This window comes from Salvelinus fontinalis, unplaced genomic scaffold, assembly GCF_029448725.1.
Source record: "Salvelinus fontinalis isolate EN_2023a unplaced genomic scaffold, ASM2944872v1 scaffold_1664, whole genome shotgun sequence".
Taxonomy (NCBI): domain Eukaryota; kingdom Metazoa; phylum Chordata; class Actinopteri; order Salmoniformes; family Salmonidae; genus Salvelinus; species Salvelinus fontinalis.
The window spans coordinates 19,586-31,741 of NW_026601873.1; the positions used below are offsets into that span (position 1 = coordinate 19,586).

At 50.9% G+C, this 12,156-nt stretch overlaps 1 protein-coding gene across 1 annotated transcript; it reads right to left on the reverse strand.

Moving 5' to 3' along the window:
* Nucleotides 1-606: 606 nt before the first annotated feature.
* Nucleotides 607-10,016, reverse strand: LOC129849766 (myc box-dependent-interacting protein 1-like; the record flags this gene model as incomplete). Its single annotated transcript, XM_055916523.1, has 8 exons — nucleotides 607-1,539; nucleotides 2,244-2,292; nucleotides 6,891-6,929; nucleotides 8,017-8,072; nucleotides 8,173-8,248; nucleotides 8,531-8,616; nucleotides 9,090-9,182; nucleotides 9,909-10,016. Coding segments are annotated over 8 exons (726 nt in total), but the record flags the coding sequence as incomplete, so codon positions are not given.
* Between the last annotated feature and the right edge of the window lie 2,140 nt (nucleotides 10,017-12,156).

Here is a 12,156-nt window from a genome sequence, read left to right on the forward strand (position 1 = left end):
GGAGATGACTGGTGTGGTGTTGTAACCAGTTGTAATAGTTGCAGAGATATGGATAGGCAGGTGAAAAAGTAGGTGGAGGATGGATGAAGAGGGTGAGGGACTGACCAGAGAATGAAAGGAGGTGAGATCATCAGAAAGGGCAAGCCGAAAACAAGGGGGAAGAGGAGGTGGGAGACCAGACCATCCCTAGGAAAACAAGGGGGAAGAGGAGGTGGGAGACCAGACCATCCCTAGGAAAACAAGGGGGAAGAGGAGGTGGGAGACCAGACCATCCCTAGGAAAACAAGGGGGAAGAGGAGGTGGGAGACCAGACCATCCCTAGGAAAACAAGGGGGAAGAGGAGGTGGGAGACCAGACCATCCCTAGGAAAACAAGGGGGAAGAGGAGGTGGGAGACCAGACCATCCCTAGGAAAACAAGGGGGAAGAGGAGGTGGGAGACCAGACCATCCCTAGGAAAACAAGGGGGAAGAGGAGGTGGGAGACCAGACAATCCCTAGGAAAACAAGGGGGAAGAGGAGGTGGGAGACCAGACCATCCCTAGGAAAACAAGGGGGAAGAGGAGGTGGGAGACCAGACCATCCCTAGGAAAACAAGCGGGAAGAGGAGGTGGGAGACCAGACCATCCCTAGGAAAACAAGGGGGAAGAGGAGGTGGGAGACCAGACCATCCCTAGGAAAACAAGGGGGAAGAGGAGGTGGGAGACCAGACCATCCCTAGGAAAACAAGGGGGAAGAGGAGGTGGGAGACCAGACCATCCCTAGGAAAACAAGGGGGAAGAGGAGGTGGGAGACCAGACCATCCCTAGGAAAACAAGGGGGAAGAGGAGGTGGGAGACCAGACCATCCCTAGGAAAACAAGGGGGAAGAGGAGGTGGGAGACCAGACCATCCCTAGGAAAACAAGGGGGAAGAGGAGGTGGGAGACCAGACCATCCCTAGGAAAACAAGGGGGAAGAGGAGGTGGGAGACCAGACCATCCCTAGGAAAACAAGGGGGAAGAGGAGGTGGGAGACCAGACCATCCCTAGGAAAACAAGGGGGAAGAGGAGGTGGGAGACCAGACCATCCCTAGGAAAACAAGGGGGAAGAGGAGGTGGGAGACCAGACCATCCCTAGGAAAACAAGGGGGAAGAGGAGGTGGGAGACCAGACCATCCCTAGGAAAACAAGGGGGAAGAGGAGGTGGGAGACCAGACCATCCCTAGGAAAACAAGGGGGAAGAGGAGGTGGGAGACCAGACCATCCCTAGGCTAGAACCTATGAGCCGTCTGAGTTGACACTGAGGGTATGATGTTGATGGAAGCCTGAGGGGACATTATGACATCATCTGACCTGCGGCTGTGACGGAGTGGTTGCCTGTGACGGTGCGGTTGCCTGTGACGGTGCGGTTGCCTGTGACGGTGCGGTTGTGTTAGCGTCGGGAACCAGTGCTTCGCCATCGAACGAGATTATGTCCTGTTGCGTGTCTGGAGCTGGAGTCAACGAGGGTCTGGGGCTGGGGGGCGGGCGTACAGGGGCGGGTCCAGGGGGTGCCAGCCTCGTCTGGAGGGTCCACGGAAGTATGTACACACATGCAACAGTAGTGAGGGAGACACAGCACACGGGTTAGTAAAACACACCAGCACACTAGTAATAGTAGGTTACTGTTACGTAGGCCGGTATCCAATCCAAGGTGGGTCATGGAGCAGCGCTCTGGACAGACGACAATGTGCCTTTTCAAGGCAATTTCCCTGACATTCCTGGAGATTGTGTTTACTGTAAACGCTGCGCATGTTGCCTCAAGCGTAAATTACCTTTAGAAATCAAGTGCAATGCGCTGCTCTATAACGCTCCATGGATTGGATTCAGCCCTAGTCTGTAAAGCAATGTGCTGCTCTATAACGCGCCATGGATTGAATCCAGTCCTAGTCTGTAAGTGGTGTCTATGAGGCTTGCTTCTATGTTAGAAAAGCACATGTCTATCAAACCAATGGAGAGAAACTCTATTCAACATGCTCTGGGTTTCATCTCTCGCTTTGACAGTTTTCCTGAAGAGAATGTTGGCGACTGTGTGTGTGCTCGCAATTGTACCGTCCTCTCCTTTTTCCACCCTCTTGACCTTAAACCTTAAAACAGACCCTAAACTCAAGATTTCCCCCACACGTTTCTGAAAATGACACTCTTTCATCAACACACAAACCCCAGTCACTCAAGACAAACACAGAGACAGTCAGACACGTTACAGCCCCTGTATGAGGGAACCTTACCTTGGGTGCAGCGTCTGGGGTAACGCTGTGGTTGGCGGCGGCTGCCTCACTGGGAAAGAAAGAGAAAGGGAGAATTACTGACTGACTCCCGTGTCATGCCATGATGAAGATGTCCTGGTTGTGTTCAGTAGAGAGAGAACATTTTACTGTATTTATTTTTCTAGAAAGGAGAAAGTAGAAAATAAAGAGGGCAGAGGAGGAGGAGAGAGAACGAGAGAGGGGGCAGAGGAGGAGGAGAGAGAGAACGAGAGAGGGGGCAGAGGAGGAGGAGAGAGAGAACGAGAGAGGGGGCAGAGGAGGAGAGAGAGAACGAGAGAGGGGGCAGAGGAGGAGAGAGAGATCGAGAGAGGGGGCAGAGGAGTAGAGAGAGAACGAGAGAGGGGGCAGAGGAGTAGAGAGAGAACGAGAGAGGGGGCAGAGGGGGAGAGAGAGAACGAGAGAGGGGGCAGAGGAGGAGAGAGAACGAGAGAGGGGGCAGAGGAGGAGAGAGAGGGGGCAGAGGAGGAGAGAGAGGGGGCAGAGGAGGAGAGAGAGGGGGCAGAGGAGGAGAGAGAGAGAGGGCAGAGGAGAGAGAGAGAACAAGAGAGGGGGCAGAGGAGGAGGAGGAGAGAACGAGAGAGAGGGAAGAGGAGGAGGAGAGAACGAGAGAGAGGGAAGAGGAGGAGGAGAGAACGAGAGAGGGGGCAGAGGAGGAGAGAGAGAGGAGAGAGAGGGGGCAGAGGAGGAGAGAGAGAGGGCAGAGGAGGAGAGAGAGAACAAGAGAGAGGGCAGAGGAGGAGGAGAGAGAACGAGAGAGGGGGCAGAGGAGGAGGAGAGAGAACGAGAGAGGGGGCAGAGGAGGAGGAGAGAGAACGAGAGAGGGGGCAGAGGAGGAGGAGAGAGAACGAGAGAGGGGGCAGAGGAGGAGGAGAGAGAACGAGAGAGGGGGCAGAGGAGGAGGAGAGAGAACGAGAGAGGGGGCAGAGGAGGAGGAGAGAGAACGAGAGAGGGGGCAGAGGAGGAGGAGAGAGAGAACGAGAGAGGGGGCAGAGGAGGAGGAGAGAGAGAACGAGAGAGGGGGCAGAGGAGGAGGAGAGAGAGAACGAGAGAGGGGGCAGAGGAGGAGGAGAGAGAGAACGAGAGAGGGGGCAGAGGAGGAGGAGAGAGAACGAGAGAGGGGGCAGAGGAGGAGGAGAGAGGGGGCAGAGGAGGAGAGAGAGAACGAGAGAGGGGGCAGAGGAGGAGAGAGAGAACGAGAGAGGGGGCAGAGGAGGAGAGAGAGGGGGCAGAGGAGGAGAGAGAGAACGAGAGAGGGGGCAGAGGAGGAGGAGGAGAGAACGAGAGAGAGGGAAGAGGAGGAGAGAGAGAACAAGAGAGGGGGCAGAGGAGGAGGAGGAGAGAACGAGAGAGAGGGAAGAGGAGGAGGAGAGAACGAGAGAGGGGGCAGAGGAGGAGAGAGAGAGGAGAGAGAGGGGGCAGAGGAGGAGAGAGAGAGGGCAGAGGAGGAGGAGGAGAGAGAACGAGAGAGGGGGCAGAGGAGGAGGAGGAGAGAGAACGAGAGAGGGGGCAGAGGAGGAGGAGAGGGGGCAGAGGAGGAGAGAGAGGGGGCAGAGGAGGAGAGAGAGGGGGCAGAGGAGGAGAGAGAGGGGGCAGAGGAGGAGAGAGAGAGGGCAGAGGAGGAGAGAGAGAGGGCAGAGGAGGAGGAGGAGAGAGAACGAGAGAGGGGGCAGAGGAGGAGGAGGAGAGAGAACGAGAGAGGGGGCAGAGGAGGAGGAGGAGAGAGAACGAGAGAGGGGGCAGAGGAGGAGGAGGAGAGAGAACGAGAGAGGGGGCAGAGGAGGAGGAGGAGAGAGAACGAGAGAGGGGGCAGAGGAGGAGGAGGAGAGAGAACGAGAGAGGGGGCAGAGGAGGAGGAGGAGAGAGAACGAGAGAGGGGGCAGAGGAGGAGGAGGAGAGAGAACGAGAGAGGGGGCAGAGGAGGAGGAGGAGAGAGAACGAGAGAGGGGGCAGAGGAGGAGGAGGAGAGAGAACGAGAGAGGGGGCAGAGGAGGAGGAGGAGAGAGAACGAGAGAGGGGGCAGAGGAGGAGGAGGAGAGAGAACGAGAGAGGGGGCAGAGGAGGAGGAGGAGAGAGAACGAGAGAGGGGGCAGAGGAGGAGGAGGAGAGAGAACGAGAGAGGGGGCAGAGGAGGAGGAGGAGAGAGAACGAGAGAGGGGGCAGAGGAGGAGGAGGAGAGAGAACGAGAGAGGGGGCAGAGGAGGAGGAGGAGAGAGAACGAGAGAGGGGGCAGAGGAGGAGGAGGAGAGAGAACGAGAGAGGGGGCAGAGGAGGAGGAGGAGAGAGAACGAGAGAGGGGGCAGAGGAGGAGGAGGAGAGAGAACGAGAGAGGGGGCAGAGGAGGAGGAGGAGAGAGAACGAGAGAGGGGGCAGAGGAGGAGGAGGAGAGAGAACGAGAGAGGGGGCAGAGGAGGAGGAGGAGAGAGAACGAGAGAGGGGGCAGAGGAGGAGGAGGAGAGAGAACGAGAGAGGGGGCAGAGGAGGAGGAGGAGAGAGAACGAGAGAGGGGGCAGAGGAGGAGGAGAGAGAACGAGAGAGGGGGCAGAGGAGGAGGAGAGAGAACGAGAGAGGGGGCAGAGGAGGAGGAGAGAGAACGAGAGAGGGGGCAGAGGAGGAGGAGAGAGAACGAGAGAGGGGGCAGAGGAGGAGGAGAGAGAACGAGAGAGGGGGCAGAGGAGGAGGAGAGAGAACGAGAGAGGGGGCAGAGGAGGAGGAGAGAGAACGAGAGAGGGGGCAGAGGAGGAGGAGAGAGAACGAGAGAGGGGCCAGAGGAGGAGGAGAGAGAACGAGAGAGGGGGCAGAGGAGGAGGAGAGAGAACGAGAGAGGGGGCAGAGGAGGAGGAGAGAGAACGAGAGAGGGGGCAGAGGAGGAGGAGAGAGAACGAGAGAGGGGGCAGAGGAGGAGGAGAGAGAACGAGAGAGGGGGCAGAGGAGGAGGAGAGAGAACGAGAGAGGGGGCAGAGGAGGAGGAGAGAGAACGAGAGAGGGGGAAGAGGAGGAGGAGAGAGAACGAGAGAGGGGGAAGAGGAGGAGGAGAGAGAACGAGAGAGGGGGAAGAGGAGGAGGAGAGAGAACGAGAGAGGGGGAAGAGGAGGAGAGAGAGAGAACGAGAGAGGGGGAAGAGGAGGAGAGAGAGAGGGAAGAGGAGGAGAGAGAGAGAGGGAAGAGGAGGAGAGAGAGAGAGGGAAGAGGAGGAGAGAGAACGAGAGAGAGGGAAGAGGAGGAGAGAGAACGAGAGAGGGGGAAGAGGAGGAGAGAGAACGAGAGAGAGGGAAGAGGAGGAGAGAGAACGAGAGAGAGGGAAGAGGAGGAGAGAGAACGAGAGAGAGGGAAGAGGAGGAGAGAGAATGAAAGGGGGGACAATGACCTCAGTTGTGTTGGAGCAACGTGCGGGCGGTTCACTAAGATGATAGTACAACGGGCTAAGATGTAGCAGCTTATCAGTTTCAGTCATCCACAGTGGTGAAGGTCTGACTATCTGGTGGCGGCCGCCCCGATTAGTTTTTTTAGCACACACTGTCCCCCTGTATCACCATGGGAAAGCAGAACAGGGTCAACTGGTGTGCGTAAGAGAAAACATTTTGAAACTGAGTGAAATACGTTGGTACAACCATTGAACTTGTCTGATAAGAACACAGACGTTCGTTATTTTTTGTTACAAAACATTTTGTTACAGTGTGCCCTACTGAACACAACCTAGATGTATTTGTGTGTAGTCAACAGTCTGCACCATCCACCAAGACCACAAGATGGGAGCAGGGGGTTGAGAAGTATATTTAATGATCTGTGTGTACAGCCTCATTTTAGCAGGGAGAATGAGCATATGCCAAACAAACCATTCTTTATTAATAATATATAACAAGACCGTGCGTAGTACACCACAAATACACAGCTCAGAGCAAAAACTATTTGGGGACGTTGCTGCGGCATGAGACACCAACTCACAACACAAGGCTTCCTCAAGCGTCATGCTGCGGTCATGCAGAGGAGTGCCTGACCTGAAACACACGGACACTCAGACTGAGAACTAGAGGAACACCCATGAATGTCCATGCACACAGCAGAACTCCATGCACTACTTGGACAACTAAAGGTCTGTATATATCCTGTGTTGAGTCCTCCAACCCTTTATTCTCAATCAGTATCTAACTGCACCATGCAGAAAGACTAGTGCTGTGCAATTAACCAAAATGCCGGTTATTTTTTGTTTTTTAAACAACAAATTCACCAACTTCAGTTCAATTATTTGAATTCCATTTCCACTATTGCGCACATAGTGCTGCCGAACTGTGTGATGTAGTAGGGAGTTGTAGTTTCCATCAAGCTCTTTAGAAACCAGATCATGCTGAACTGTGTGATGTAGTAGGGAGTTGTAGTTTCCATCAAGCTCTTTAGAAACCAGATCATGCTGAACTGTGCGATGTAGTAGGGAGTTGTAGTTTCCATCAAGCTCTTTAGAAACCAGATCATGCTGAACTGTGCGATGTAGTAGGGAGTTGTAGTTTCCAACAAGTCCTTTATTCTCAGTCAGTATCTAACTGCACCATGCAGAAGGACACACACAGGCACATATAAACTGTCACACTGGTCACTCCCAGTCAGGTCCATTACCTCTTCTTGGGTCCAGGCTTCCAGTCTTTACCTGCCTTTCTGTAGGGGGGGTGGGGTGTAATTTACTCTACAGTATTCTATATTCAGCCAGTCATTTCACTTCCTCACTAGAATGTGTAAGCACAGGATTGGATAGGTTACTTACTAAATGTAATCTGTTACAGTTACTAGTTACCTGTCCAAAAGTAGTTAGTTACCTGTCCAAAAACAGAACTTTTGGATTACCCAAACCCAGTAACGTAATCTGATTACATTCCGTTACTTTTAGATTTAATTTCCCCTTAAGAGGCATTAGAAGAAGACAAACATGTATGTTGCCAACTGAACAACATCTATTGCAGGATAAATCAATGTTAAAGTTTACATAGCTGGACATATTTGGATATTACATTTTACTTGATGGGTTGGTTATGTAGGCTTCTTCTAACCCATCGCTTTCTACTACATATAATAATAAGATTAAATTATATCCTTACATTATAAACCAAATTCTATCAGAATTCCAGTCATTCCAATAAATGTTATACCTCTTGATCGCAAAGAATAGGACTTGGACATATGGAAGTATAGATTAGCCAAATTGTTTTATCTGAGCACCAAAACTAAGGACTTATTAGCCAGCCATACTCTGTTGTCATGGAGGACTGATTGGGCTCATTGATTCGAGTTGAAAAATAATGCTGCGCTCATGGAATGGCATGCTTTGATCAATAATAAGTGATATCCGTATCAAATTACACTACACCACTGCTGTCCTCCTTACCTTCAAGTGTTTATTCATGTTGGATAATCTTTGGATGCCAACAGCAGTCACACCACTGGAAGACATATCTTGGACTGTAGCCTACAAAAGCCTATTCCTGCTCTTTCCCCGCAATCCATCAAACACATTCGGTGTGTCGTCATGTAATCCGTTACTGCCCAACCCTGTGTATGCATTGCATTGGACCTCATTTCTCTAGAATTACCATAAAGTTCCTAAAAGGTGCACCAGACATAGGTAGATTTTACAGGTACATATAACAGTGGGGCAAAGTAGACAGGTACGCCATAGATGAACACTATCATACGTACAATACTCCACTGGTATTCGCAACACATTGGTATTATGTCAAGTCTCACTCACTTGGCCAGCCTCTGCTCATCCAGTTTGGTCATGACATCATTCAGGTCCTGGTTCAGCTGCAAACAGAAAGATTGGAGGAAGTCAATTAATCAGTCTAGACATGTATTATCAATCAGTCCCATGTACTGACGGTAGGCACCCAGCTCTCCCTCTCACCTTTCCCATGTCTTTGTGGAACCTCTGCTGATATCCAGCCATACTCTGGAATGTGTTAACATAGAAGCCAACACGACTAGAGAGAAGAGAGGAGAGAGAGAGAACGTGTTAACATGGTGGCTGGCAACACTGTGTGTGTGTGTGTGTGTGTGTGTGTGTGTGTGTGTGTGTGTGTGTGTGTGTGTGTGTGTGTGTGTGAACATGGTGGCTGGCAACATTGTGTGTGCCTGACTGTCTGTGATGACATGTGGAAGAGAGAACGTGATAACAGTGGTTGTAAGTGGGTTGCTCTTCAGAAAGACAGAGGGAAGGAGATTGTCAGCCTGGTAGCATCAGTAAGAGGGTGGAGAGGTCTCACCTGTTCCACAGCTGTGGAAGCTCATCCTGCAGATCTACGTTGATCTCCTCAAATACTTTCTGAGCTCTCCCTAACTCCTCCTCTGCCTGTACAGACACCATGACACATCCACAGAGGTTAAACAATGTTAGTATATGCCTGTACAGACACCATGACACATCCACAGAGGTTAAACAATGTTAGTATATGCCTGTACAGACACCATGACACATCCACAGAGGTTAAACAATGTTAGTATATGCCTGTACAGACACCATCACACATCCACAGAGGTTAAACAATGTTGGTGTCTGTACAGGCATATACTATCACACATCCAGAGGTTGAACAATTCTACAGTACCATGTTTGTTAGTATATGTTAGTCAAAAGAAAGTGCATTATCTACAATCAAACTAAAGAATGACATGGAATGCAGACAGAATGTTAGGGCATGGTGGCATAGAATATAGAATTAGAACTCAGAATGGGTGAATGACAAGTGAGTGTTGAAGGCATGGCGGGGGGTCAGGGCGAACTGTGACCGGGGTGAGAGGGTGAGTTAGTTAGACATCAGTCACCTGGTTTCTGGTCAGGTTAGTTTGAGCTATTTGATGAGCTGACAGAATCCCCTGGGCCCAACCTGGGGCAGCCTTCTCCACAAGAGACATCGGCTAGCCATGCAGACAGACGGACAGAGCGAAAGAGCGAGAGAGAGAAGCAAGACAAATAGTTTGACAGGCAGGTTAGCATTAAGACAGGCAGGTTTGAGAGAGTTTTGAAATAGGGCAAGAGTATTTCCATATTGTAAATTAACACCCAATCAAACACACACACATGAAAAACAGGTTAATGAGACTTTTTTCCCCCAGTAGGTTGATTGGTTGCTTATTTCAACTGGTATAGCCTAAGCCCATGGGAGCATGTGGCAAGCATAGAAAAACGTGCCTCGCCAAAATTGCAATGCAGAATGTTGCTTACTGACATCAGACATCATAATGTGGGTATTTGCATTATCTTTGTTAAGGCCTTTATAGAGTCACGACTGAGTCACATTATAGAGCCGACCTGAACTGGCCTGGATATTTTCTCTTTACATTGTTCTGTTCTTTCCAAGAAGGTTCCAGAAATGCTGGTCCTCTGTAGTTGGTAGAGCATGGTGCTTGCAACGCCAGGATAGTGAGTTTGATTCCCGGGACCACCCGTACGTAACATGTAGGCATCCATGACTAAGTTGCTTTGGATAAAAGCATCTGATAAATGGCATGTATTATTTGTTATTTTAAACGATGGCGGATGCAAAACCAGGCCATCCCAGTACAGCTGGCTCAGCTTGGTTTGGCTCAGCAGTGTGATACCGTAATGAACCCAGGAAACGATGCAGCGGGCGGCTATCTTACCTTGGCGATCTTGGCCTGGTCCTGCTTCTTGCCCTTCTGTAGGGAGCCAAAGTGATGCCTCGCACTGTCGTAGTCGGTCATCTTCCTGTCCCGCTTAGCGATGCGTGCCTGGTCAGAGACACCAGACAAACATACCCACAGAGTCACTGATAGAAGGCTGCAGCTTCTTGAGAACCAATCAAGCAATCAAATGTATGTATTGATGTATCCTCTAACTGGTCAGGGAACCGAGCTGTTTCAGGGCTCCATTTAAAACCAGGATCGCTGAAACGTTAAAGATTGCACACCAGAAATGTAAAGGTGATTTCCTATTGAGCAGACATATGCAGCGTTCACGGTGAATGCAGTTTCCGCAAACAGAGGAACATCACCATTACATTTTAATCAGCTGTAACTCTGAACTTCCACCATATAGGTTGTATAGAGCCCTCGGTACCAGTATATGTAGTCTGTTCTGTTAGAGCGCTCGGTACCAGTATGTGTAGTCTGTTCTGTTGGAGCCCTCGGTACCAGTATATGTAGTCTGTTCTGTTAGAGCCCTCGGTACCAGTATGTGTAGTCTGTTCTGTTAGAGCCCTCGGTACCAGTACATGTAGTCTGTTCTGTTAGAGCCCTCGGTACCAGTACATGTAGTCTGTTCCGTTAGAGCCCTCGGTACCAGTATGTGTAGTCTGTTCTGTTAGAGCCCTCGGTACCAGTACATGTAGTCTGTTCTGTTAGAGCCCTCGGTACCAGTATGTGTAGTCTGTTCTGTTAGAGCCCTCGGTACCAGTATGTGTAGTCTGTTCTGTTAGAGCCCTCGGTACCAGTACATGTAGTCTGTTCTGTTAGAGCCCTCGGTACCAGTACATGTAGTCTGTTCCGTTAGAGCCCTCGGTACCAGTACATGTAGTCTGTTCTGTTAGAGCCCTCGGTACCAGTATGTGTAGTCTGTTCTGTTAGAGCCCTCGGTACCAGTATGTGTAGTCTGTTCTGTTAGAGCCCTCGGTACCAGTATGTGTAGTCTGTTCTGTTAGAGTCCTCGGTACCAGTACATGTAGTCTGTTCTGTTCGAGCCCTCGGTACCAGTATGTGTAGTCTGTTCTGTTAGAGCCCTCGGTACCAGTACGTGTACTCTGTTCTGTTAGAGTCCTCGGTACCAGTATGTGTACTCTGTTCTGTTAGAGCCCTCGGTACCAGTATGTGTAGTCTGTTCTGTTAGAGCCCTCGGTACCAGTATGTGTAGTCTGTTCTGTTAGAGCCCTTGGTACCAGTATGTGTAGTCTGTTCTGTTAGAGCCCTCGGTACCAGTATGTGTAGTCTGTTCTGTTAGAGTCCTCGGTACCAGTACATGTAGTCTGTTCTGTTCGAGCCCTCGGTACCAGTATGTGTAGTCTGTTCTGTTAGAGCCCTCGGTACCAGTATGTGTACTCTGTTCTGTTAGAGTCCTCGGTACCAGTATGTGTACTCTGTTCTGTTAGAGTCCTCGGTACCAGTATGTGTAGTCTGTTCTGTTAGAGCCCTCGGTACCAGTATGTGTAGTCTGTTCTGTTAGAGCCCTTGGTACCAGTATGTGTAGTCTGTTCTGTTAGAGCCCTCGGTACCAGTATGTGTAGTCTGTTCTGTTAGAGCCCTCGGTACCAGTATATGTAGTCTGTTCTGTTAGAGCCCTCGGTACCAGTATGCGTAGTCTGTTCTGTTAGAGCCCTCGGTACCAGTATGCGTAGTCTGTTCTGTTAGAGCCCTGGGTACCAGTATGTGTAGTCTGTTCTGTTAGAGCCCTGGGTACCAGTATGTGTAGTCTGTTCTGTTAGAGCCCTGGGTACCAGTATGTGTAGTCTGTTCTGTTAGAGCCCTCGGTACCAGTATGCGTAGTCTGTTCTGTTAGAGCCCTCGGTACCAGTATGTGTAGTCTGTTCCGTTAGAGCCCTCGGTACCAGTATGTGTAGTCTGTTCCGTTAGAGCCCTCGGTACCAGTATGTGTAGTCTGTTCCGTTAGAGCCCTCGGTACCAGTATGTGTAGTCTGTTCCGTTAGAGCCCTCGGTACCAGTATGCGTAGTCTGTTCTGTTAGAGCCCTGGGTACCAGTATGTGTAGTCTGTTCTGTTAGAGCCCTCGGTACCAGTATGCGTAGTCTGTTCTGTTAGAGCCCTCGGTACCAGTATGTGTAGTCTGTTCCGTTAGAGCCCTCGGTACCAGTATGTGTAGTCTGTTCCGTTAGAGCCCTCGGTACCAGTATGCGTAGTCTGTTCTGTTAGAGCGCTCGGTA